The sequence below is a fragment of the Protopterus annectens genome, chromosome 7.part1 (assembly GCF_019279795.1).
Source record: "Protopterus annectens isolate FY-2018-M chromosome 7.part1, PAN1.0, whole genome shotgun sequence".
NCBI lineage: Eukaryota > Metazoa > Chordata > Ceratodontiformes > Protopteridae > Protopterus > Protopterus annectens.
This window is the reverse complement of record NC_056740.1, coordinates 419,180,893-419,208,148: the sequence shown is the minus strand read 5'-3', so window position 1 is coordinate 419,208,148 and position 27,256 is coordinate 419,180,893. Positions and strand designations below refer to the sequence as shown.

Below are 27,256 nucleotides of genomic sequence, written 5' to 3'. Positions count from 1 at the left end.
CGCTGAACCTGTCCGCTAGGATGTTGCCAATGTCTGTGGGTTCGGTGTATTTTTTGTCATTTTGGACTAATTCTGAGCATATCTGGGAATTACCACCCAGGTTCCTAACATAACTAAAGAAAGCCTTGTGAATATCCTTAGTGTCCTGTGCAATTTTTCTCTCGAGGCTGGCCTTAGACGATTTTATGAGTGCCCGTAGTTTTTTGCTAATACTGATCAGAGATGCCTTCCCTTTTTGGAATTTTGCTCCATCATTTAGTAGCTTCCTCCTTCTATTGTATAGTTTGTTTATGGCTGGGGTCCACCAGACAGGACGTCTGCCTTTGGAGGACTGGGTCTTGGTTTTATTTGGGATCGCATGATCCATGCATTCCTGAAGGTGTTCATAGAATGCGTTTATAAAGGATTCTGCAGTCTGGGCCATATTTTCCACAGGCCCAGGGGCTTTGAAGGATTCCACCTCGGTTTTGAGGAGTGTGAAATTTGCTTTAGAGAAGTTTTTCACTGTGGTTTTCTGGGCAGGGGGTGGTGTCGGGATGTGAATATCCAGTGAGATTAGTTTATGGTCTGATCTTACCAGTGAGGGATACACTTCTGGTCTGGAGCATAGAGTCCCCATGTTGGTGATGATCAGGTCCAGTATGTTTTCCCCTCTTGTGGGAGTGGTAACAAGTTGTTCCATAGCATTTGAGTTTATAAATTCTAGGAACCTTTGGGCCAGGGTGTTGGAGCTAGAGTAATGCTCCCAGCCTATGTTTGGGTAGTTGAAGTCGCCCAATATAATGGTGTTTGGAGAGACCTTCATATTTTCCAGTGTTCTCAGGAAGGCCGAGTGGGGTTCCTGGGTTAGGGAGGGTGGTCTGTAGCAGGCTATAAACTGGAAGGCAGTTTTACCCACTGTTAGTTGCACATGGATATAGTCTCTGATGCTTCATGCTGTGCCACCAACCTGGAGGTGTGGGTATCTGACGAATATTGATATTCCCCCCTCCTTTTGTGGGTCGGTCCAAGTTTTGGGGCCGAAAAGCATGGTATGAGGTATAACCTGGTAGTGCTGGGGTGCTCTCGGGAGCCTTGAACCAGGTTTCTGTTACTGCACAGATATCGATTTTCTCCATGCTAAGGAGAGTTTCGAGTGCGTGCATCTTGACGGTTAGACTTCTGGCGTTGAGTAGCATTACTCTTAGTTTCTTATCCCTTGTGATACCTATGGAGGTGGGTTTGTCTTTTGAGCCTTGCCTAAAAAAGGCACTATGGGGGTAGCAAGAGTCTTTGCCAATATCCGAAAGCCCAGGGGTGACAGGGGCAAGCCGTCCCTAGCGAAGCATCGTGGCTTGTCGAGCATGTCATCCCAGGCTGACAGGCATTGGATCCCCTTTGAATGACACCAATACTTAAGCCAATTGTTGAAATTGATCATCTTGTCTTCATATTGTGGCATCATTCTTGGTGAGGGTAAGATGCTACTCAAGGTCAGGGTCATACCGGCCTGGGCCACATGCTCAGAGAGCTCCTCTATGTCTCTTTTCATGTAGTCCAGGGAGGTACGTCTCAGGTGATTCACACCAGCATGGACAATGACCGAGTCATATTTGTACTTGCCTTGGAGTGACCTGAGTGCTTGTGTTATGTGGCGGATCCTAGCGCCCGACAGGCAGCTCACCGTGACCTTCTCCTTATTCAGCCTGGTGAGCGGGACATCAGTGTGCCTGATGATAGAGTCACCTATTACAAGTGTATCAGGTGTGTTGTTTAGCCTTAAGGGCTGTGACTGTTAGGCACACTGGCTTTTGTGAGCTATGTGTTGCACGTGTTTTGTTTTGGGGTAGCGGTTGCTTGGGTGTCTGCTTTGGAGGTCTCTGCTGCTTAGGCAGATTTTTATTTAGAGCCTCCGAGTATGTTTTTGTGTGTTTATGTGTTTGGTTTGCTGTCGTAGTAGGTCTATGTGAGACTGGAATTGTACTGAGTGTGGTTTCCTTCTCCTCCTGACTGGTTACGCCAGTACTGAGTTGAGAGAGCTTAGCCTCCAGTTTGGCTATATGGATGCATCTCTCACATGTGTTGGAATTTGTTGGGAGGAGGAGAGGGTTGTCTGTGTACATGAGGCAGTTGTAACATTGCCTCAAGATTCCCAGATTCAGCAGCTGGACCGGAGAGAAGATTGACAACTGACCTTTGGACATGCTAGAATAGTATTGGGAATTCCTTTATAACTGAAAAAAAAAAAAAGGGCCAATGGGGAACAAGGTACTCAAGAGGACTTTGTGAGAGTGTAGTGCTTTTAATTTTTTAGTGCTGACTTATATAATTGCTTTAGTGAGCAAGTGCCTTTAGTGAGCAAGTGCCAGGTAACTTAAATGCAATGTGTTACAGGTAACTTAAATGCAAAAACGACAAACAGTAACTTTCTTTTATGTGAAACAAGGAAATGAGTACAGTAAGCAATGCACATCTTGTTTTAAGATTCATCTTTACAAACTGTGATTTAAATGACTATATGACACTAAACAACGAATAACTCCAGAGGACGGTTAATTCTGATAAATTCTGTATTAAACAAAACAGTAAACATTCTTAAATGTATGTGGGATATAACTGGTCTACAACTTGGAGATTGTAAGGAAAAAAATTAATTTTTACTACAGAACATCAAGTATTGCGTTAACAAGGGACACCTCTCCATTTCCAGGGGAGATGGAAGGGTTGTTAGCAAATATGGCAGGTCTGCAGAAGTAAAACACAATCTGTAGGAAGCCTAGAATCTTAAATTGTGCAACCCAACACTAACACGTCTCTCTTTTAGATAGATTACAAATAAACTGACTGTTGTGAACAAATCATGCAAGTCTAGTCCACAGCTGAAGCCTCCAGCTGAAATGCTGAATATCAGCTGTTAATTCCTGACTATGGTGGATTTCACATCTTGTTTTAAGATTCATCTTTACAAACTGTGATAAAGTGTTGTTAAACACTTTACAAAGTAAGTAATACAAAAATTGTGTTTCACAGTAAATGAAAGCTTTTCAGTTTCTGTAAAAAGAAAGTGTCGTAAGACAAACTTCTATATAACCTATTTCAACAACAATACTAAAATGTTCCTTCCTTCCTTTTAGCTTGCATGGATTCACTGCCTTTGTCTCCCATTAGGGTAGCCAAAACATTATCTTCAAACTCAAAGGAAAAAGGGTGCAGGTGTTGCGTATGTCAATATAAAGTTGAACCTACACAGCATCATCTTGAATCCATTTGTGGTCAGTATTCTGGATCTTTCTTTGAGCTTCAGTCTTCTGCTGTGGGTATGACTCTTAGCATGACATTTTCATGTGCAAGGAGTTTTAAGCCATTACTGAATTTTAATATCTTGTTATTCAAACCGCATGAGGAGAGGCTGCAGCCAAATGCTCTGGTGCAAACAGAGTTTTTGGTGGTTTTTCTTAGTTTCACTATTTCATTGGATGCAGGCATGGGAAAGAAATTTGCCTGAAAAAGCCACTCAAAACCCTCCTGCTCCAATTCTATACAAGACACGGTGTTTAACTTTTCTTGTACTGATGAGACACTTCTGATCATAATGACATTAACAGCCTAGTGACACACCTAGCATGGTGACTTCAGAAAATCCTCTGCATCAAGTGGAAAGGCCATCTCAAGGACATAAGTGCTCTCACACTGTCCAATCACCAACATGATTCTACGACAATCCAAAAAAACGGCCTCAGTTGCAACGAGATGAAACAAGATAAAAAATTCCAAATAAGCAACTAAGAAGTGCTTAAAAAAAAAAGAGAGAACTTTAATTTAACAAATAAAAATAAATCAGATACATCCAGTAAATCAAGCGCTTTCGTCTCCATCCATATGATTCTACGACATCTAAATCTACTGGACAGTACATTGTCTCAAGTGCTGGTGTCAGTGGTTTCACACACATTACACTGGCCTTCGATGATGGAAGATCAGAAAGCTGTGGGTACTATGCTAACCCCAGGAAATTAGGCTATTTACATTACTGACCTTGCAGGATAGCATGGGCAAGAGTGCTACACTCCTAAGTGTGCTGCCCTTTGAATAACATTTTAAAAGCAAATGTCCCAATGTCTGAGTTGGTGATGGCTTAGATGCTCAGGCAGATACAAAAGATCCCATGGCATTTATCAAAGAGTTGGGAGTATACATTTTCACACACTACAGTTCATTTTTGCTACCCTATTTTTTTTTCCAGAATCCCATTTCTTGTTATATACTTCAACATATTGCTTTCTACTATACCTTACACATGGAAAAAGGTATCCACCCACCCTCATTCTCCATACAAGGACATATTATGCTTAATTTATATCCCTCCTCTAGTCTATATTCTTTTTGTAGACATCTATAACTATTTGCTCGACTAAAAAAAAAGTTATGCACTTTCCATAACGTTCCATCTGAATTGTTGCATTTCATTTGTCTTCAACCCATGGATGGGACTCTGATAAGAGACTGGATCCGACTCTGCCGTATACACAAGTATAGGAGCCGAAATCCAAGCTCCTCCCCTACCCACAATGATCTGTTCTCCCTCTTCCCCCTCAGATCATGTTTGCTGCAAGATGGCTAGACTCAAAACCCAGACCAAAAAGAAGAAGCCTGCGCCTGCATCTATCTAGTCCACAACACAGCCCACAGGCAGGGGGAGGGAGGGACAGTTGAAGACCAATGAAAAGCAAGAACTCGGATGGAATGTTATGGTAAGTACACAGCTTGTTTTTCTGAAGTTATTTTCATTTGATCTTCAACCTATGGGACAGAGCCCCTAGCTACAATAACCTTGGGAGGTCCTCATGGTAGGAAGGAAGCCCTGCTCCTGGAAGAGAATGTCCAATTTGAAATGGGAAATAAAAGTATGCGAAGAGGACCAACTGGCAGCAGAGAAAATGTCATCAATAAGAAACCTGGATGACCAAAAAGCCACAGACGTAAATGCAGACCTGGTGGAATGCGCCTGGACAAGGCCAAGTAAAGGCAAACTTTTAGAATAACAAGCCACAGAGATGCAAGTGGAAATCCAATGAGCAAGGGTGACCTTAAAAATAGGCTTTACTCAAACAGGACATTTTGTGGACATCAGGCAAATGCAATTTGTATTCCCCTTTTGTTCTGATAATTTGGAAAGACGACTGGCAAATTAATCACCTGATTAAGATTAGCTTTGGACACCACCTTCAGCATGAAAGAGGAGTTGGTACGAAGGGTCACTCTGTTCTTATGGAAGGCAAGATAAGGAAGTTTAATTGACAACGCCTGCAACTCAAATACATGTTTGGCAGAAGTGATAGCCAACAAGAAGGAAGCTGTAAATCCACAGTGGCAGCCAGTTCGAAAGGAGTAGAAACCAGGGCATGTAAAACCAAAGTAAGATCTCAAGGAAGTGTGGGGTCCTTGATTGGGGGCCTCAGGAGGAAGGTACCCTTCAAAAAGTCCTTGCTAGTTTAGAAAGAGCCAGGGAAGCAGACTTCTCACCCACATGGAAATCAGAGATGGCTGCCAACTGAACTTTAATTGTAGAAACACTAGCTCTGTTGTAGAAAGTATGGGCTAAAAAATACAAAATGGCAGGAACAGGAGCTATAAGAGTCCAACTTATGCTGCGACACCCAGATGGAAAAACGTTTCCACTTAGAGTAAATTTTTCTAGAAGTGGCCTTATCAGCTGCAATAAAAAATGTTTTAACTGGTGAAGACAGCCCGGGAATTCTTGCTATCAAAGGAACTGGAGCAGCCATGCGGTGAGCTTCAGACTGACTAAGCCCAGGTATGGAACCCGATTGGTGTGAGAGGAGATCCAGAACTGGATGCAGAGTCTGGGGCGGACACACCAGACAAGACCAAAGAGTGGAGAACCAAACTTGGCGAGGCCAGAAGGGGGTAATAAGGATGACTTTGCTCTTCAACCACTGTGCTGTCTGAAGAAACTTGGGGATCAGAAGAAGAGGAGGGTAAGCATAACGTAGACCGGAGGGCCAGGCATAGACCATAGCATCTCTGGGCGGCTCCCTGGAGGGGGAATCAGGGTGAAAATTCACTGCACTTGCTGGAAGGAGAGGCGAAAAGATTGCAGCAAGGATGTCCCCACTTTTGAAACATCATGTTCGCCACTAAAGAATTCAGAGACCACTCGTAAGGCATCAGAATGGCCTGTCCTCTAGAATGCTGAACTTCCACGGAATGTGCATTGCCACCCGAAAATAGCTGGAAGAGATTGCCCACTCCCAAAATCTCATGGCCTCGCAGCATAGAGAACAAGATCTGGACCCCCTCGTTTGTTGATATACAAGACAACAGATATGCTGTCCATCTGGATGGCAATTGCCCAGGTGGGAAGAAATGTTTGAAAGGCTTGCAATGCCAGAAGCACAGCTCTCACCTCCAGGAGGACCACATGCCTTGGACAGTCAGTCCCATGCAATGTTCCCCCACCCGAGCTGAGAGGCGCCTGTGGTCACTGTGATCGAGGGGGAAAGAACAAATGGGTGGCCAAGAAAGAGGGCTGGGGACTGAAGCATCACTGAAGAGAATCCCGACAAACCGAGGATAGCCGAACCGGGTACGAAAGAGGAAGGTTGAGTAGGACTACTGCACCACTAAGGTCCACTGCAAAATCCTCATGTTAAGGCATGCAGTAGAATTAGAGGCCGCCATAGACCTCAATACCCGAAGAACCATACCCGCTGGGGGAGGCAAGGAGTTTGTAGTATAGACCTCACATGCTGGTGGAGCGAAAGTAACCTGTCTGGTGGCAGAACAGTACAGTTGTGTACACTTACCATAAATGTAGATGTTGGGAGTGTATTCACTGTTGCAGTCATTACATTTGGGTTACCTGCTTGCAGTAGCCCTCAGTCGGCTTGATTATCAAAGTCTTGGGTCCTGCATCAGTTGCTGTCTCATCTTCCGTGACATCAGGTCAGGGGTATAAAGCATGCAAACAACGCCATTACATCAGTTTTTTCTTGCCCCAGATGTCAGGTGCCCCCCTAATAGGAAGCAATCAAATATATATCTATAAGGTTATACCTACAACAAAAAAGCAAATACACCAAAAAGCTTTTAAGCACAGTAAAGGAGAGTAGAGATATAGCCAAAAGGGACACCTCTGAGAAAGGCTGTAGAGGTAGATGCAGCCCTGGTTGAATGGGGTCTAATCCCCTGTGGGATAGTTTTCCATTGGGCTTATAGCAGAAATGAATGCAATGGCCTATCCATTTAGAAATGGTTTGCTTTGAAATAGCCTTCCCCTCTGCCCTGCAGCAAATGCCACCAGCAGTTCAGATTTCCTTTGAGGTTTAGTCCTGTCCAAGTGAAATCTAAGTTGTCTGTGCACATCTAAGGAGTGCAGTATCCATTCCCCTTTATTCTGTGGATTAGAAAAGAAGGGTGGCAAATTAATGGACTGATTAAGAGCCACACTGATACTACCTTGGGCATGAAGGAGGGATTGGTCCTGAGGGACACCCTGTCCACATGAAAGATGATGAAAGGCTCCACTGCCATAAAGCCCTATAATTCAGATACTCTTCTTGCTGAAATGATTGCTAAAAGGAAGGCTGTTGTTCAAGAAAGGAATTTTAACTCTGCACTTGCAGTTGGCTCAAAAGGAGGAAGAGTGAGTTTTTCCAATACAAAGTTAAGGTCCCAGGCTGGAGTTGGGCCTCTCCTGGGTGGTCTTAGGTTTTTGGCCCCTCTGAGGAATTGCTTGAGCAGTGGATGAGAGAAGAAGGGTGGCTCTGTGTTGTAATGAGCTGAAATGGCTGAAGCATGAATTTTGATGGAGGAAAAAGAAAGGCCCTTGTGAAGCATTGAAGAATCAGAGGTAAATTGGGCGCTGATGTGCCCATCCTTTGAGTTTGGTTCCAGGCACAGAATCTTTTCCATTTTTCAGCACTAGATTTTCTAGTACTAGGTCTCCTTGCCTCCAAAATGACATCCAACACTTGTTTACTGAGGGATGGTAACTGAGAGATTAGGTAATTAGCCAGGCTGCCAGGTACAGGGTTTGAAGCTGAGGGTGCAGAATCTGGCTCTCCTGCTGTGACAGCAGGGTAGGGGTCTGAGGCAGGTGCCATGGAGCCAGCAGTGACAAACTGCGCAAGAGGGGGTACCAGTGTTGGAGTGGCCAGGTTTGTGCAATCAGCATCATCCTTGGTTTGTCTTGTTTGACCTTTAGTAGTACTTTGGAGAGGAGAGGCAGAGGAGGAAAGGCATAAACGGATAGATTTTCCCATCTGAAGGACAAAGCATCCACTTTCCAAGCTTGTTTGTGGTGAGTCCTTGTGCAGAATTCGTCCAATTGGTAGTTCTGGGAGGAGGCAAACAGGTCTATAATCGGGGCTCCCCATAATTGTTTATCAACATGTTGAAAGTCTTTGGTTCCAGTTTCCACATGTGTGGGTCTGAGATTTCTGCTTAGTTTGTCTGCCAGAGTATTTAGTTTTTCTGGCCGGAATTGAGCCTGTAGATGCACTTGGTAGATCAAAGCTGTGTTCCACAGAGCCATGGCTAGTCTGCAGAGGGGGTAAGAATGGGTAACCCCCTGCTTGTTTATGTACCACATAAAACAGTGATGTCCACCTTTACCATTAATTGTCCTGGAAGAATGTGGTCCTTGAAGGCTGTCAAGAGCTTTCTGTACAGCGAACATTTCTTTTCAGTTGAGCCAACCATGCATAGTCTGATGCGTCTGTTAGGGTTTGGGCAGCAGGGGCTAGAGTGAATGGGAGTCCCTTGTTTTGGTGGCAGACCTCTGCCCACCAAAGGAACTCTAACCGTAGGCAAGGTGTGATAGGAATCATTGCTTCTAGATCATGAGAATGTTGACACCATAGGCTTTTTAGAAACCACTGTAGTTTCCTCATATGCAGTCTTGCATATGGAATTAGTAGAATGCAGGAGGCCATGAACCCCAAGGCTTGCAGTATTTGCCTTGCAGATAGCAGGGTTTTTGTGGCCATTAGTTTGAAGTAAGTTGTCACATAAATTTGTTTCTCTGGAAAGCCATCTGGGAAGTTGTGTTCAAGCTTGCACCCCGGAATATAATTTGTTGCCAGGGTACCGGATGGGATTTCTTTTCGTTTATGGTGTACCCCAGACAAGTTAGCACCTTTTGTACAAATGCTAGATGATTCAAAAGTATGTCCTGGCTTTCTGCCTAAATTATACAATCGTCCAGGTATGGGTATATTTGAATATTTCTTTGCCTACAAAATGCAATGACTGGAGCTAGGCACTTTGTGAATACCCTGGGCGCAGTAGATAAGCCAAAGGGCAGTGGAGAGAACAGACAGTGCATGTAGCCTGATTGGGATGTGCAGGTAGGCTTCCTTTAAATCCAGTGTTGCCAACCAGACATCTTTGGCTAGCACAGGAAGTAACTGGTGAAGAGTTAGCATTTTGGAATCACCAAAAAGGTGTTTAAGATAGAAAGGTCCAGGATAGGATGCCATGAGTTGTCTTTTCTGGGTACAAGGAAAAGTCTTGAGCAGAAACCTTGTCCCTTTTCCTCTTCTGGTACAGTTTGAATAGCCATTATGCTTAAGAGAGTACTTGCTTTTGAGCCTCTGCCCATTGATTTGGGGGTAGATATGGCCAACCGTTTGGGGTTGGTAACGTGGGGAAGTGAAATCTGTATCCTTTGGAAACTATATTTAAAACTCACTTGTCCTGAGTAATTTGTTCCCAGTATTTTGCCTGCAGAGCAATCTCTCCCCCAAAAGGAGCAGTCAGTTGAGAAGTGCTTGGAAGTTTTAAAGTTAAGACATTGAGACAGTTTACCATAGGGTGGAGTCTTACTACTCCCTGATTTGGAAGTGGGAGCTCCCCCCACTGCTTAGTCCTGTGCGTACCCTGGGACTGAAGCCTGGGTGTTCTGCTGGTTCTGGGTTTGGACTGAGAAGGCCTGGAAGAAGCAGGAAAAAGACCAATTCTTAGAGGGCCAATGCCTACTAAATCTTGGGGGCTGTACTTGTAGGAAATCTTTAACAGTTTGCATAGATTTTGCTTTTTCCTCCATCTTTTTAAGAACAACTTCTGCTTTGTTGCCAAACAGGTGGTCCGGATTTAAGGGAGCATCCAGCAATTTAGCTTTAACATCATCTGGCAAAGATTGCTCCTTAAGCCAAGCATGCCTTCTAAGTACAGAACCAGTGACAGCAGTCCTGCAAGATGCCGCTAGTGAATCAAAACCACACTGCAAAGTATGTTTTCCAACCTGTTCAGCAGAATGCATTAAATCCTGTAAATCCTTATTTTCAGCACAGTCAGGAATCAACATAATTTTCTGTTTAAGCAATCCAGTAATATGCTGCTGATACTTTAACATGTGAAACTGAAAGTTTAAGGCCCTAATGGCCAAAGTTGCAGAAGTGTATACCTTCTTACCCCATCTATCCAGCACCCTGGAGTCTCTATCAGAGGGGGTAGGATTTTTGGCAGTAGTAGCCTTAATGTCCTTTGGTCCCTGTGAAATGGTCTCAGGATCCGCAGTAGGAGTTTTAAAAAGGAACTTGTGAGAGTCAGAAACCCTGCAATATCCATTAGGTTTTTTGGGAGCAGGAGGCAAAGAGTCAGGGGCCAAGCTAGCTTCCAAAAAGGCATCATCAACAATGTATAGGTACAGGAGGGTTAGCTAAAGGCCTGGGTTGGGGCAGGAGTAAGAAATCCCAAAGTCTCTTTGTAGAATCAGAGTAATCCTGGCTTTCCCAGCGAAAGTGCTCCCTAGGAGTATGCAGGGTTTCACCAAAAGAGAAATCCTCTGGGGGGGGAAGCAGGAGAAATAGAGTTCTCTGCATCAGAATCCTCATAGGCAGATAAGGGTAAATCCTGATCAGAAGAAACAAATTTCAGAATCCTTGTCAGAAGTATCATAAGCAAATTCAGTCCTAGCTCTCTTAGAGGGGAAAGGTTGGCTTCCCCTGATTAAAGTAATAAGGACTTCAGCCATTCTTATCATTTGTTTTTTAGGCATAGAGGCCTGACCATGTGGTCTGGGCATCTGTTTTCTAAGCATGGTTCGAGTTTTAGGCCTTGAAGAAGAAGATGGCGTTGGTTTAATATGCAAGTCAGTAGGCCTGAATACACCCTCAGAAGCCGGCACCTGCACAGTGGCTCTGGACCCATCCAAGGTAGAGACATCCGCAGGTTCCACAGTTGAAGTATCTCGTGGCATACCGGACTCCGAATGGCTCTCAGTAGAGGCCTGCAAATCTGAAGTAGCAGGCATCAGGGGGCTGCGAAAGTGCCTCACTGAGTACCAGCGAATTGGCTTAGGAGAAGCGGCGTCGGCAGCTTTGGACCTAGGCGGTCTGTCTCTGTCTTTATCTTTGTGTTTTTTCGGAATGTCGGTAGTCAGGTGGCTTACTGAAGACTTATTTGGATAATTGAAAATAGTACCAAAATATTTAGAAGCGTAAATATACTGATGAGAAATAGGTCGTTGCTTAAATAAGGCACAAAACCGACAGCTAGGTACGTCGTGGTCAGGGCCTAGGCAATGAATACAGTACGAATGAAAATCTTTGTGAGGTATTTGCTTTCCAGAAGAAATGCAATTATTGACTTTTACTGACATCGGTTTAGAGCAAGAAAAAGTTTCCCCAACGGGGTACTTAACTTTAGTCGAAGACTTTGGTTCTGAAACTCGAAAATGAAAATTTCAGGAGCCGGACGACCGGCACTTGCGAACTGCTTCTGCTTCAGGCACCGCACGGCAAGAAAGACTGATGTAATGGCGTCGGCTGCATGCTTTATACCCCTGACTACCTGACGTCACAAAAGATGATACAGCAACTGATGCAGGACCCAAGACTTTGATAATCAGGCCGACTGAGGGCTACTGCAAGCAGATAACCCAAATGTGATAACTGCAACAGTGAAAAACGAAGATCACCCCCCTACTCTGTGGTGTCCAACTAGGCGCCTATAGAATCTATCACGAACTGGTTCCAAGTTCAATTTGGCCAGACTGATAGACATGCCCAATGAAGGTGCTAGGAAAAGGAGGTAATCCCTGGCCTGCAGAAGCCGATGCCTGGTTGGAGCTGAGAGGAGTCAATCATCCAGGTAAGGAAACGCATGTAATCCCCTGCAATCTCAAGTGAGCTGCCACTACTGCCATCACTTTAGTAAATACCCCAGGGGGCTGTATGGTGTCCAAAGGAGAGTACTTTAAATTGAAAGTGATTGGCTCCCAGCCGGAAGGGGAGGAACCTTCTGGACAGCTTGTCCATCTTGATGTGGTAATGTGCATTCTGAAGGTCTACTGAGCACATCCAATCATCCTTCTACAGAAAGGGCAGAATGGACTGTACTGTGACCATCAAGAATTTTGTTTTAGCAACAGACTCGTTAAGGGAGGAGAGATCCAGAATTCGTCTCCAGTCCTCCATTTTCTTTGGTACCAAAAAGCATCTGGAATAGATGCCCAAGCAAATTGGTCTTTGGTGATGGGTTGGACGACTCTTCTCCAGCAACTTTGCTATCTCCAGAGCAGAGGTCTCCCTTTGACTGGATGGCACATCGGGGTGGTTTTGGACAGTTTTGGGGATTGGAAGAATGGGATGGGGTAACCTCTGGATATTATCTTTATCACCCAATGATGGGCAGTGATGGATTTCCAGGCTGTTGGGTGAAGGGAGAAACATCCTCCAACTGCCTTCCACAGTAGAGCAGCTGGGCAATCCTTCAGGGATGCTGAAAGGGCTGGTCAGAGAACGTATCTCAGGACCCTTGATTTCTCGCCCCACACCATGGAGGCAGTGCCTGCTACTGGAATCATTTCACCCTCTGCCTCTGGAGGAAAAGTCTCCCTTTGAGTCCTGGAAAGCCCCCCCGAGACTTTCTGAACCACAGCTTTTTACCGCCACACTGATTCCTAGAACATGGCTGTTGTGGAGTACAAGAACGTATTCCGACAGCAAACAGTGTCTTTCCGTCCTTCTCGCACTGGGGGTTTGTCTCCATGGGACCAAAAAGGGATGATCCATCATAGGGCATATTGATAATGGATGCCTTGAAAGGTTCCGAGAATTCACAGAGCCTCATCCAGATGGGACGCCTAATGGCAATGCCCGAACCAGCTACCCTTGAGGTATCCTCTGACGCATGCGAGAGTAATCTCATGGACATGCTGGAAACGGCATGAAGGGTGGCCATTCTGGAGAAGATATTCTTGTCCTTTTCAGACATGGACCCCGGGATGGACTCAGATCTCCTTCACAAGGTCCCTCTGAAGCTTGACCAAGTGCGCCAAGTAATTCAGCGCTCACAGAGAAAAGGTTGTTGAAGAACAGACCCGTTTACCAAATCGGTCCATCGCCCTAGACTCCCTGTCCACGGGATGAACCAAAGAACTCTCCTGGGCAAGCTCTTGTTCCGCAGGCTGAAGACCAAATGAAGACAACAACTTCAGATTGTAGAGTTTTTTGAGGAAATCACTAAGGACTGAAATCACTAGACAATTTCAGACTTCATATACTTCAGAAAATACATACTAATGCAAAACCTGTTATTCTCTCAACAATTTAAGTTTATAGGAACAATATTTAACTCATTACATCCGAGTGATGCCTCCAGGTGTATCTGCAGTTAACTCCTACTGACGCCTCTAAGCATCAAATATTGCTAGTCATATTTGCATCAATAATTCCAAAATCATGCTGTATACAAGGTTTTAAAAGATTTCACCTTAAAGCCAGCACAATGGCAAACTCAATTGCATTCATATTTGACCTCTGTCTAGTGCAGGTAAATAGATATTAGCTGTTTTTATATTATTTTATACATATATAATTTTCACATTTTGCTAAATATCTCAACAACCTAGTAACACAGACGGATCTTCTTAGCCTCGTATAAAAGCTCTCAGCCAGATGAATAAAAGTCTGCTAGCAGTATGTGGATAGCTTGAGTAGTTGCTGAGATACTTATTTATTTTTATTTTACATTTGTTGACAGGGATAGTCCGACTGGATGCATGTCCATTTTCAGTGGAGGTCCGGGGAGAAAAGCTCCAAGGGTAAGCAGATACAGCATTACATAATACCAGCATTACATATTACAAACAGACTATTTACAGAGATTACATAAGTAAGCAAGTTAAACAAGTTCCACAGGTTACAGTTAATCCTGAGCACAAGTCAGGATTAAATTAAATTACACAGTAAACTGGTTAACAGATTTTTACACATTCTAGAGAGAGTCAGCCAGGCGTGATACATTGACATAGCCAGTTAAGTGACAAATGTTGTTTGAGTCTAGTTTTAAATTGACCTAAGGTGGAAAGTAAGGTAATATCAGCTGGAAGAGAGTTCCAGGTTCTACTTACAGAGTTTGCAAAGAGAGAATCACCGGCTGTGTTATTAATTTTGCTAGTCTGAATTAGTAGTTTGTTAGAGGATCGAAGTGGTCTAGGATTGTTATAGGGGGTGATAATATTTTTAAGTGCAGGAGTATTGTCCGGATTATAGAGGATTTTATAGGCCATAATCAGTTGGTTATACTGGATTAGGCTGGGTAGTTCAAGCCACCCAAGCTGATTTAGAATGATGCAATGATGTGTCCTAAAAGGCAGCCCAGTGGCAAAACTGGCAATGTGGTTGTAGCAAATTGAGAGTTTGTTAAGGACAATCTTGTTTAAATTCGAGAGTAGATGGGATGCATACAGAAGGGTTGAAAGAAGGTGAGAGCGAGCTATGGCAATTTTAGCTGGAGGGGTTAAGGAAGGCTTTTATTCTGTAAAGTGACCCTAGTTTTTTATTGATGGTTTTGATAGTTTGGTTAACATGTAGGTCAAATTTTAGATTATTGTCTATGATGACACCTAATAGTTTTGTAGATGGGTCAGGGGAGATTATTGTGCCATCATTTGATTTTATGGTAAAGGTGAAAGCGGTAGAACTACGTGTTGGTGAAAATAACAGCATTTTAGTTTTTTTTGGGATTTAGGATCAGACGATGTTCAGAAAGCCAGTTTTCTACTGTATTAAAGGTGGTCTGGGTAGCTGACCATAACTCTACTGGAGATGTGGCTGAGCAAATCAGAGTAGAGTCATCAGCATATTGGATACAGTTGACTTTTGGGATGACAGTATAAAGGTCGTTAATGAAGATGGAGATCAGCAAGGGCCCTAGTACAGTGCCTTGTGGTACTCCAAGGGTGTTAGGTAGAAGGTTAGAGAGTTTGTTCTGCCAGAGGACAGCCTGCTGTCGACCATTCAGGTAGGATTGAAACCATTGGAGGGCTCCAGTATCTAGACAGAATGTATGCAGGGTGTGGATTAAAAGTTGGTGATCAACCATATCGAATGCCTTGGAAAGATCCAAAAAGAGGGCTGAGGATATATAATTATTGTTGCGATTATGGTTTATGGAGTTAGTAAAGGCTGAAGTAGTGCTGTGATGAGGAGGACGGAAGCCATGCTGAGTGTCTGCCATAAGGCGATTCTGGATTAGGTGGTGCATGAATCGTCTATGAATACATTTTTCCATAATCTTTGCAAGTGGAGAGAGTATAGCTATTGGCCTACAAATTGGAGAATTCAGTAGAGCTGCCTCCTTTGTGAAGTGGGATTACATAGGATATTTTCCAGATGGTGGGAATTTTAGCTTCTACTATGGTTCAGTTGATTAGTATTGAGACGGGGTAAGCAATAGCATCAGCTGATTTTTGTAGGTACTTGGCAGGGAGTTGATCAGCAGAAAGTGTAGTGGGGGTTTTAATTTTTTGATCAAGGTACGGATAAGTGAAGTGGCGACTGGTTGGAAGCTGAACGCGAGTAGGTTTCTAGGGGTGCTACTTTCAGGACCAGGGGAGCTATGAGGTAGTTGGCTAGCTAGGGCTTGAATTGTCTCAGTAAAGAATTGGTTAAAACCATCAGAAACATCTTCAGGGATTTTATCAATAGTAGCAGCAGGGATTGGGGTTGAAGTTTGTCCAGGATGTAGTAGATTATTTAAACCTGCCCAAAACTTCTGAGGGTTATTTTGATTTACTGTCTGTAAATTACAGTAGTATTGTAAATTGTTTACAAAATATTACAAATGTAAAAGTTACTGTGTTTACCGTGACTTACAAAATTCATTTTAAGTACTAGAACCTAAAGAATACCACCACAATAAAATAGTTTGTGCTGTAGAGTTTGACATTTATATTTCTTTCATAACCTCTGTGCTGCCAGAGATATGAACATTTGTTTGAAATGTGAGGACATAATTTGTTTCTGTCAAAAGTCTTAGGCTCTGCCCATTGGAAGTTAGAGTGCAAACTTCCTGAGCCCCACTGGAGTGAAGGAGTTAAAATCTGTCCCTATTTCTGACTTTGTCCAGACTTCTTGATCTAACAGGTCAAGAGGTACAAGCAATGTTCTATAGATCATGGTCTGAAATGTCAAGATTAGGCAACTTCAATTTATTTAACATTTATTAACTGGGTGGGTGAACTGATCAGAGGGCCTCTTTCAGATGCAACCTAGGCCAGAGATGCCAGGCAATACAACTAAACATTCAAAAGAACTCAAACTATTTACACAGTGGTTTACACAGTTGACAGTAACATATAGCACAGTACTGAATTTTCATTTAGGAACAGATCATTTTGAATTTTCATGTAGGTACAGTTCATTACTGACAAAGCAAATTAGTTTACAATTCAATTCCAAAGAAGCACTTCAATAAATATGGAATTAGTATCAAGCCAGTAAATTGATTATATAATTGTTCCTGCCCACATATCTGAAATATTTACACAGGCATGCTGCTTTATCAGAGCTTTTTATTTGTAGCTTGAAGCTAAAGTTTATGGACTTGTCATTTTTATCTGGCAGTCTCTACCAACTAGAAGGTGCATTTTTAGAGAAGTCTTTCAGTAGTGGCTAAATCACAATGGGGTTGAGCGGAGTGCAGTCTTGTTTTTAAAGAGTATACTTACAATCTCTATTAAAAAGCATGGCCTTTAAAGATGGGCAGTATCTAGTATTAAGGAGCTTTTAAGTAAAAGTGTTGAGCAGTACCTCACTTCTTGCTGAAACTGTAAGCCATCTACAATTGTTTTACTGTAAGTGGTGTTTGTTACCTAGGTTGATGAAATCCATCCATCCACAACCCCTTTTTCCCATTTCTGTACATGAGGTCGAAGTTTCACTTCAAGAGAATCACCTACATCCAATTTTTACACTTCTGGGTGACTATTTCTGCTGTGTTGTTCTTCCACATCACACACTCAGATTCACACAATTCACACCTACGGCCAATTTAGTGTGCCCAATCCATGTACTGCATGCCTCTGGAATGGGAAAAACTGGAGCACTCGGAAGAAATCCACAAGAACCCCGGGAGGACATGCAAACTCCTCACAGAAGGCAACCCAGCTGAGAATCGAACCAGGGAAATGCTCTCTGTGTGGCAACATTAGCTTGACGTACAGAATGATATTCTCAGTTTGTAATAATTTGGTCACCAGCAGCGGCGTTTGCAACAATAAGCGGCAGTCCATATTCGATCCTAGGATTGAGTGCATTGCTAGCTATGGAACATTTTGTTTCTGGAATGAGGAGACTGGATATTAGAAACTACTTTAAGTTGTTCTAATACTTGACATGGGGAACTAACAATTTGCAAGTATTGATGAGAGGTGAACAAAAGTAAAACGTTAAAAAGAGATAAACGATAACAGGGACAAAACATTTAATCTTTTGAGCAGTTACAAAACAGCATAAGAGTAGTCTTTCTGATACTTGCATGAAGTCTGTTGTCAGCTGCTAATTCTGAAGTATTTCAGAATCTAATTACAGCTCTGTAGGGATTTCATACGTTGTTTCCCCATACCTAATAAATACTACATCGAAACTTGGCAGGAAATTCTTCCCTTTACTAAGGAATTGTAAATTTTGCGTACAGTGTAGAGTAGGTTGTAGAGGTAGTTGTGAAATCATTATACAACCACTTGAGAGAAGCTACGGCTTGTAAACTTTAGTAATTGCTTGTAGTTTACTGTTTCAACAGTTGTTTTGAAATCTAGAAATACTGCACCAGGCATAAGACCTGGATCCACACTGTTATAAACTTATCAGTGAGCCGACGCAGTGCAGTTAAGGGACGGTCAGGGAGACCAACAGTGTTGCTTCACAGTCTGTACATCATATTTAGAAAGACATTCTGGTATCCGTTTGTATATGACCCCCCCAAGAGTACTTTTACTAGTGGGCAAATGTTAGCAATAGGACAGACTTAATGGCATGCCTCAAAAATGTCCACAATCAAATTAAATCAGCACATCTTGACAGCACTGGTATATATATGACAGAGGGAGAGAGAATACACACATGCAGAAGAAAAACAGAAATTAAGATGCATCCCTTGGGATGGGACCATAACAAATGCTGCTGAGGGGAGGTGTTCTGTCTGCAATGCTGATTACCCGAGTCATGAAGGAGTCCTAGTGTCAGCACAACCTAGTGGGATGAAAAGCAGTTTGAACACATTCTGGAAATTCTTCTCTCCATATAAATGGACGTTAAGACTAACCAAGAAGCTGGATGCTTACAAGAGGTTAGCCCATCTTCAGTAAGGAAGGAAATATCAGATGTGACATTGGACACCACTTCCACATTTCCATGGGGGATACAAACAAGACAACAAAACTCAGAAGACATATCTAACAGATGATGCAGTCTTTGCAGTGCTTAGCAATATGATGACTGCAGCAGAAAGCCCAACAACTGTGGTGACTATTGTTCTACAGCCAATATGGACCACGCTTCCTACAGCTTTCTACCAGTTAGCAGTGGGCAAACCATTCCTACCATATTACCATACATACCATTACTTAAAATACAATACTTTATTAGTACAGACTTGGGCATAGATCATACGAGCGACAAGTAATGAAAGGCATTACAGCAAATCAAACTGGGCAGCACCTCCCATACAAATCCCACAAAAAGACTGGAGTGATTCAAAAACTGCATAACTGGTTCTTTCACTTTTCAAATAGCTGAAAGGCTAAACATAACGTATATGAAAGCTGACCAAACATTGCAAAGCAATAATCATTGTAAGTTACCTAAACACATTAAAAATTACAGTAACAAAACATCAACAGCAACGTAGTGGGTAAAGATGGTCTTTTTTTTAGGGGGGGGGGTCCAATAAAATGGACTAACCACAACAACTACACTGCATATAAAAGTGTCGAACTAAATTAGCAAAATTACGAGTGCAGTGTTCAGTTCAACCACTGACGTGACAAAATTGGGTGCAATCAGAAACACAATGGGCAATGATGTCAAAAAAAAAAAAAAATCACAAACTTGACAACCCAAAAAAGTGGCAGGACTGAGTTCTGCATAAACTAATATCTGAGAGCCAATCCTTATCCCGAAGTTATGGATCTGGCTTGCCAACTTTCACAACCTACACTGTTTGAATATGCCAGTAGCTGTTCACCTTGGAGACTTTGCTGTTAACTGTAAATCGGAAGTAAATTTGTACATTGCAACACAAATACAACCCTGTAAATTTGTTTGTATAATTAAATTATTCTTTCTTGCATCCAACTGAAGTCTGTATTCACACAGCCATTACTATTAGCGGTACAACGTAATAAGGATGAAGTTATCTACATTTCAATTATGTGAATGCATATTTTATATAGAATCAAATTTTATTTCACTTTTTTTTCCTTAGCAGAGATGTCTATCTCTGTATACTATGTGCATCTTATGTGTATATATTGTCAGTTGAAGCATTTCTGACACTGCTTCTGCTGAAAAAGGATTTTACTGCCTAGTCAGACTTTCCCTGTAATCAACAAGCAAGGAAGCAATAGACAGACATACTGCCATGAGTCAACAGCCTTGAAAATAGATTAATAAATAAATAAAACAATACTTGCTAAGACAAAAGATACGTCACTCATTTACTATTCGGCTATTACAGCATTAAATGTACTCCAGTTGGCCAACAAGGTTACGTTGTCCCTTCCATCAAATAAAATGAATGACTGCCTGTACTTTTTTTTAAATGACATTTCAGCAAGTTATAAAACAGAAAGGGAAGCTGTGCAACACCTTAATGTTTATAATGCTATCAATCTTCAACACTTTACGCATGTAGCCGATGAGACAATGGTGTGGGTGGCTGTGGTCAGTCACCGTCAGGGTGCATTTTCAGGGAATATAGTGTACTATTATTTAATGAAAGAGGCACAGCTTATGAACTCAGAGCATTAACTGCTGCTTATTAATTCCTACTTTAAGCATTAAAACTATGCTCTTGAAAAAAAACTAAATTTTAACAGCCCAATTTTCTTACTGCCTATAACTCCGCCTGTGCAAACACCCTGAAGCCTTACACCTTATAGTCTCCCCCCTAATCATAGCTAACCTCAGTGTGGTTATTCCTGCCTTTCTTTGAAGTTCCACTGCCTAATTTATTTCCAGGTTCTCAGTCTCATAATTCTGCCTCACTTGTTCACAATACTCAAAAGTTATACACATTTTACTGTCCACACCCCAGTAAGCATTATTGTTTGAATATTGTAGTCTTCTCAATTTAATCACACATTCTGTACAGTCATCCTGTACTGCATTTGTGAGCAATTTAGTTTTGCCATCTTCCACTTGCAACTTTTCAGCCTCTATAATACGCAAGCATCACTCTTAAGCAGTTTGTGGGTCTGCCCTGTGAAGTATTACAAACACTGCCTTAGTTTTAACATCATCACCTGTACTTTAATTTGTAACCAAGGTCACAACTGAAAAGCTTGCTTCTCATCCCACTTACCTGGTCAAAAAAAAGTATACCATAAAATAATTCTTCAGAAAACTGAACCACCATAGCTTTAAACAATACAAAACACAGTAAAAGTTTACTAAAAGACCACAACAGTAAGATAAACCAACATACTTCTCAAAGTAGTGAAGTTATCCTGTTCCAAGTTTCCTAGGCTGAAACTTTTCTGGTTTTCTTCAACCATCTCTAGACTTAGATGAGAAGGCAATTTATAGGCTTCTGGGACTGCTGAATAATAACTCACTTTTCCTCTGTGGACAGAAAACACAGTTATGTGAAAATCTACAACAACAAATGACAGAAGTCTCCTATAGCAAGCAACACTGGTAGGGTTTTACCTGCACATACTAGTATCAAAACTTTTTTTTTCTATGTAGCATTTGAACTTACAATGGTAGCAGCCAATAGTATGCAGGTAAACACCCTTCAAAAATTAAAGACATTACAAGAAAAAGCCAATAAGAGAACGACAGGGTAAATGAAAAAAAAATAGAAGTTATGTCTTACCATAACGTTCCATGTTAGTCGTCTTCTTCTCGCCTTCTTCTTGCTGGATGGGTTCGGAGCCGACCTCGGCTCCGACTCGGCCACTCTAAAAGCTCGAGAGTTGGTTCCACCGGCTCGAGGCTCCCCTTATATCCCACAATGCTAGGCGAGAGTTACCTCAGATCTTGTTTGTAAGCTAACCCCAGCTTATAATAGTAACAGAATAACTCTAAACAGAGTCCACCTCTAACAACAGGAAGAAAGAAGGGTGACCTATATCCTGATCCAGGAAATATGCACAACAGCATATGCCTAAGAAAGAGGTGGTAGAAAGAGAGGTCACGATCACAACTCCACTAGGTCTGTCCAGGCCAGGGGGAAGGAGGGTGGGACGCAAGAAGAAGGCGAGAAGAAGACAACTAACATGGAACGTTATGGTAAGACATAACTTCTATATGTTAAGTTGTCTATCTCGCCTTCATTCTTGCTGGATGGGACCGCGTCCCTAGCACCTTGTCCCGGGTGGCCTAACGGAACAGACTCCTGAGAACAGTGGAACCAAAATTAGCTCTATGCCTAGAAGCCAAATCCAACTTATAATGAGAAATAAAAGTGTGAGGAGTAGCCCAAGTAGCCGCTGCACAAATGGTGTCAATAGGCAGTCTGTCTTGGAAGGCTAAAGAAGTAGCCAAAGCTCTGGTGGAATGGGCTTTAGGTTTATTAGGCAATTTTTGTTGTCTAATTTCATATACCAGGGAAATCAAAGATGTTAGCCATCTGGATAATGATACCTTTGAAACTGAAAGTCCCTTTCTGCTTTCCGCATAGGAGACAAACAGCTGATCAGATTTTCTGAATTGTTTTGTTCTATCTAAGTAGTACCTCAATTGACGATGAACATCCAAGGCAGTGTAATTTTTGTTCAGACCTATTGGAATACTCTGGAAAAAAGACAGGGAGGTCAATGCTTTGGTTTAGATTTGATGTCGAGACCACCTTAGGCAAAAAGGACGGGTTAGTTCGTAAGGATACTCTGTCCTTATGAAACAACAGGTAAGGAGGACGACAACTGAGTGCTTGAAGCTCTGAAACTCTTCTAGCTGATGTAATAGCTACCAGAAAAAGAGTTTTCCATGATAACAATTTTAAGGAACAGGAAGCTGCAGGTTCGAAAGGGGGAAGAATCCAAGAAGCAAGAACTAAATTTAGGTCCCAAGGAGAAGGAGGATTTCTTATAGGAGGTCTGAGAAGAAAAACTCCTTTCAAAAAGGCTTTGCAGAGTTTGTGGGACATTAGGGCAGATTCAGAAATACCCACATGAAAATTAGAAATAGCTGCCAATTGAACTTTAAGTGTAGAGGGAGATGAACCTGCATGGAAGAGTTCAGCTAGAAAATCAAGGACTAGTTGGATGGAAGCGGTGAAAGGATCTATGTCCTTTCCTTGAGCCCAAAATGAAAAGCATTTCCACTTACTCAAATAAATCTTTCGAGTGGAAGATTTATGGGAAGCTATCAATATATCTCTAACAGAGTGAGACAATTGAGGAAGCCTGGCTAAGGTTGGAACTGGAGGAACCAAGCAGTGAGGTTCAGAGAGGGGAGGGAGCGATGAAACTGACCCGACTGATGGATCAAAAGATCTGGAACTAGGTCCAGATTCCACGGTCGCTCAAGAGAAAGCGATGTAGAAAGGGGAACCACACTTGTCGAGGCCAGTAAGGAGCAATGAGGATCAATGAGGCCTTCTGAGCGATAGCTTTCTGTATTACTTGAGAGATAAGTGGGAAAGGAGGAAATGCATACAGAAGTCCCCGGGGCCAAACTTGGACTAGAGCGTCTCTGCTGGGTTGGCCTGGTAAAGGGAATAGAGTGAAATATTCTCTGCACTTGCTGTTTTGGGGAGTAGCAAAAAGATCGCAGCAAGGCTGACCCCACTTGAGAAAAATTTCTCTCACTACAGAGTCTTTCAGAGACCACTCGTGAGGCATGAGTATAGCTCCGCTCAACTTGTCCGCAATATGATTGGACTTCCCGGGGATGTGCGTTGCTATCAGAAACCGCTGAGAAGAAATCGCCCATTGCCACAGTCTGAGTGCTTCTCGACACAGGGTGTATGATCTGGTTCCGCCTTGTTTGTTGATGTACCACACTACAGACATATTGTCTGTCTGGATTGCAATTGTTCCCAAGGGAAGAGAGTCTTGAAGGGCTTGCAACGCTAAAAGCACTGCTCTCATCTCCAGAACATTTATGTGTAAGTGGCATTCGTTTGGTTGCCATGTGCCCTGGACTGTCCTGCCCTGATAATGCCCCCCCCACCCGATCAGGGAGGCATCCGTTGTCAGAGTAGCAACCGGAGGAGGTGGAACAAAGGGTCTTCCCGACAGGAGCTGGGGGGAAGACATCCACCACATGAGATGCTTTTGCGCTTGCGTGATCACAATGGTGTGAGACATTGGAAGTTCCTGGTATGACCATTGAGTAAAAGCATCCACTGAAGGATCCGCATGTGGTATCTGGCTAATGGAAGCAGAGGTATGGCCGCTGCCATAATTCCCAACACCTTTAGGACTAACCTGGCTTTGATTCTGTTGTTGTTGAGAAGGAGTGATACCAATTTGTGAATGTCTGATATTCTCTGGTGTGTTAGCCTTGCAGACATGTTTATTGTATCTAGATTTGCGCCTATGTAGGTAATAGTACGACAAGGCGACAAAACAGACTTTTCGCAATTTATTGAAATTCCCAGCTTTTGACAAACGCGAAAAGTGTAATCTCTGGCCATCAGAAGGAGATGCTTGGTGGGAGCTGTGAGGAGTCAGTCGTCCAAATATGGAAACACCTGGAATCCTTGTCGTCTCAGGTGAGAAGCTACCACTGCCATGCATTTGGTAAACACCCGGGTGGCAGTGGTGAGACCAAAGGGCAGGGCCCTGAACTGAAAATGACTGGTTCCCAGCCTGAAGCGGAGGAATCTTCTGGAGCGTCTGTTCATTTTTATGTGGTAGTACGCATCCCGAAGGTCTATAGAGCACATCCAGTTTCCTTCGCCCAAAAGGGGAAGGATGGATTGCAGCGTGACCATCCGAAATCTTGTTTTCTTGACTGATTTGTTCAAGACACTGAGATCCAAAATTGGTCTCCAGTGCCCAGTTTTCTTTGGAACTAAAAAGAACCTTGAGTAGATTCCGGATCCTTGTTGGTCTGCTGGCACTGGCTGAATTGCTCTTTTGCAAGCAGTTTTGAAATTTCCAAAGCTGCTAGATCCCTTTGAGCGGTGGAACATCTGGAAGGGATTTTTTGACTGATTTGGAAAGCGAAGAAAGGGGATAGAATAGCCTTGAAATGATGGACTGTACCCATTTGTCTTGAGTCAGGGTTTGCCAGGCTTCTGGGTACAGTGACAATCTTCCCTCGACTGCCTCCCGAGGTGGGCAGTCGGGCAACACCTCTGGGATGCTGTAAGGGCTTGTCAGGAAGGCTTCCCGATTGCCCTGGTTCTGCGGACCCCCCCTGCCCCTAGGGCGACGTCTACCATTGTTATTCCCACCTCTGCCTCTGGTAGGAAAACGACTCTGTGCGTCAGGCGAAGTCCCTTGAGATTGTTTACGGAACCACATCTTTCCACCCTTCTGGCCTTTGGGGTAAGGCCTGGAAGGAGTTGAAAAACGGACTCCAACGGCAGAAAGGGTCTTGCCATCAGTCTCGCACCTAGTCAGGGTCTCTTTCACTTGAGGACCAAAGAGAGATGATCCATCAAAAGGGGAGTTCGTGAAAGACGTCTTGAAAGGGTCCGCAAAATTGCATAGCCGCATCCAGGCGTGCCTACGTAAGGCCACACCTGTCCCTGCGGCTCTGCTCGCTCCATCAGCCGCGTAAGAAAGGAGGCGCATGGAGGAGTTGGATATGGAATTAAGGATAGCCAGCTGCGTGTTCATCTTGTCTTGAAAACCTGCAGCTGTAGGATCCTTTAACATTTCACTCGCTTCCTTGATCAAGTCCCTTTGAAGCAGAGTAAAATGGCACAGGTAGTTCAGCGAACGCATGGTAAATGTCGCTGAGGAGAACATCCGCTTCCCGTACCTATCCATGGACCTAGATTCCTTGTTAGGTGGATGGACAGGTACTGAAGGATCAGCTAGTTCCTTCTTTGTGGCAGCAGCTACCACCATAGCATCCACAGAAACTCCTTTTGTTAAAAATTGTTTATCTGCTGGAGCTGTTATGAACTTAGAGGGTCTCCTGGGAGTGGGGTCCACTGAATCAGGAGCCGTCCATGCCTTCTTAGCAACCACCTGCATGAGGGGGTCAAGGGGGACACCCAGGAGGTGGAAGGGCGAGAGCCAACGCCTCAAGATACACAGATTCGTCCTCCGAAGGGTTGAGGGCTGGCCAATTTCCCCTCTGTTTCAGGATCTCCAGAATGTCTGCAAATGAGACATCTTCAGAAGGGAATGGGGAACCCTCAGAATCATCCAAATCTGTGTCTGACGTGATGGACTCAGGTGAGTCAATGTGTTTCCTCTTACACTTCCTCTTCCGAGGGGGCTCTTCTGCCAAATCAGGAGAGGCCTCGGAAGAGGATGAAATCCCCACAGGGGGCTCCTGAGGAGCTGGCTCTCTGCGGTCCGGGATGAGGGAGTGAGTCGACTTAGCCTGAGGCACCATAGAGGGAGGGGCGGACGGAGCCGACTGTGGAGTAGAGCCAGGCTCTAACACTCCGCATGACCTCGAATGCACCCCTGTCAGGCAGAGCCAGAGGTCCCCACTCCGAGAAGCTAAGAACCCCCCTCGGCACCGACAGTGATGGCTCCGAGGCCGATGTCGGAGCCGAACTCACCAGCGCCGAAGCTCCGAGAGGGAGAGGGGGGTCAGACAAGGGTCCGATGCCACTCACCCCCTCGGAGCCGACGAGGGAAGTCCGGCGCCGAGATTCTTCCAAAGAAAGCGGAGCCGACGGAGCCGAAGACAATTGTATCGGCTCCGACGTAATCACAGTCTCGGTTCCGACACGACCCGGCTCCGAACTCAAGAGAGTCGAAGGAGGAATAAGTTGATGGACCGGGGCAGGCATCGACTGATGAGTCGGGCTCTGAAGCATCTGGGCCAGTGCCTCGGACTTAAGTAGTCGACTTACTACCCTCTGAAGGTCATGATCCGACAGCCTCGATGACCTAGAGGAGTGAGACCTTTGGCTCCGTTCAGACAGCAGGGGAGATCCTGGAGCCGAATGAACGGAGCCAAGAGATGGTGACCTGGACCTCTTCCTAGTTGTCGGCTCCAAAGGTCTGGTCGGAGCCGACACGGGAACTTCTATAACCTCGGCTCCGGCCGGAGCCGAGGGAGCCACAGAAACTGTGGACTGAGACTTATCGGCTCCAGCCGGAGCCGATGAAGGCAAAGGTTGAGAAACCTTAGGTCTCGGCTCAGATACCGGAGCCGAAGACCTAGATGCCTTAGAGGGCTTCCCTGTAGAAACAGACAGGGAATCCTCTGGCTTGAGTAAGCCTCTAAGAATTAATTTATTCTTTCTTTCCTGCAGGACCCTGGGGCTGAAGCCATGGCACACAGCACAGGAGTCCTGCAGGTGCAAAGGCCCCAGACAATAGACACAAGAAGTGTGAGCGTCTGTCAGAGACATTTTCTGACAGTACGCATCACACTTCTTGAATCCGGAGACCTTTGCTTCTTTTGACATTTTGACTGAACAGGTGTACACAAACACGCACACAAACACACTAGTTATACCCTGTCAGTTAAATACCACAAAAAATATAGTAATACTAGTAATTTAAACTACCATAAACACACACACTCCACTAGGGAAGGAAAGGCCTATAGGCCCAAGGGAAGAACCAAAGGTTCTTGTGGGAAAGGAACGGAAATTTTTTTGGGTAGGGAATAAAAGTTTTCTAACCTACACTAACTAAGAAAAAATATTAAAT

At 43.7% G+C, this 27,256-nt stretch overlaps 1 protein-coding gene across 1 annotated transcript in view; it reads right to left on the bottom strand.

The window, feature by feature from the left end:
* Positions 1-27,256, bottom strand: part of GNL3 (G protein nucleolar 3) — a 408,410-nt gene that overhangs the window by 85,918 nt on the left and 295,236 nt on the right. The window contains exon 12 of the mRNA XM_044078878.1: positions 20,938-21,074. Within this exon, the coding sequence (XP_043934813.1) occupies positions 20,938-21,074 (137 nt within the window). The remainder of the gene's footprint in view (positions 1-20,937; positions 21,075-27,256) is intronic.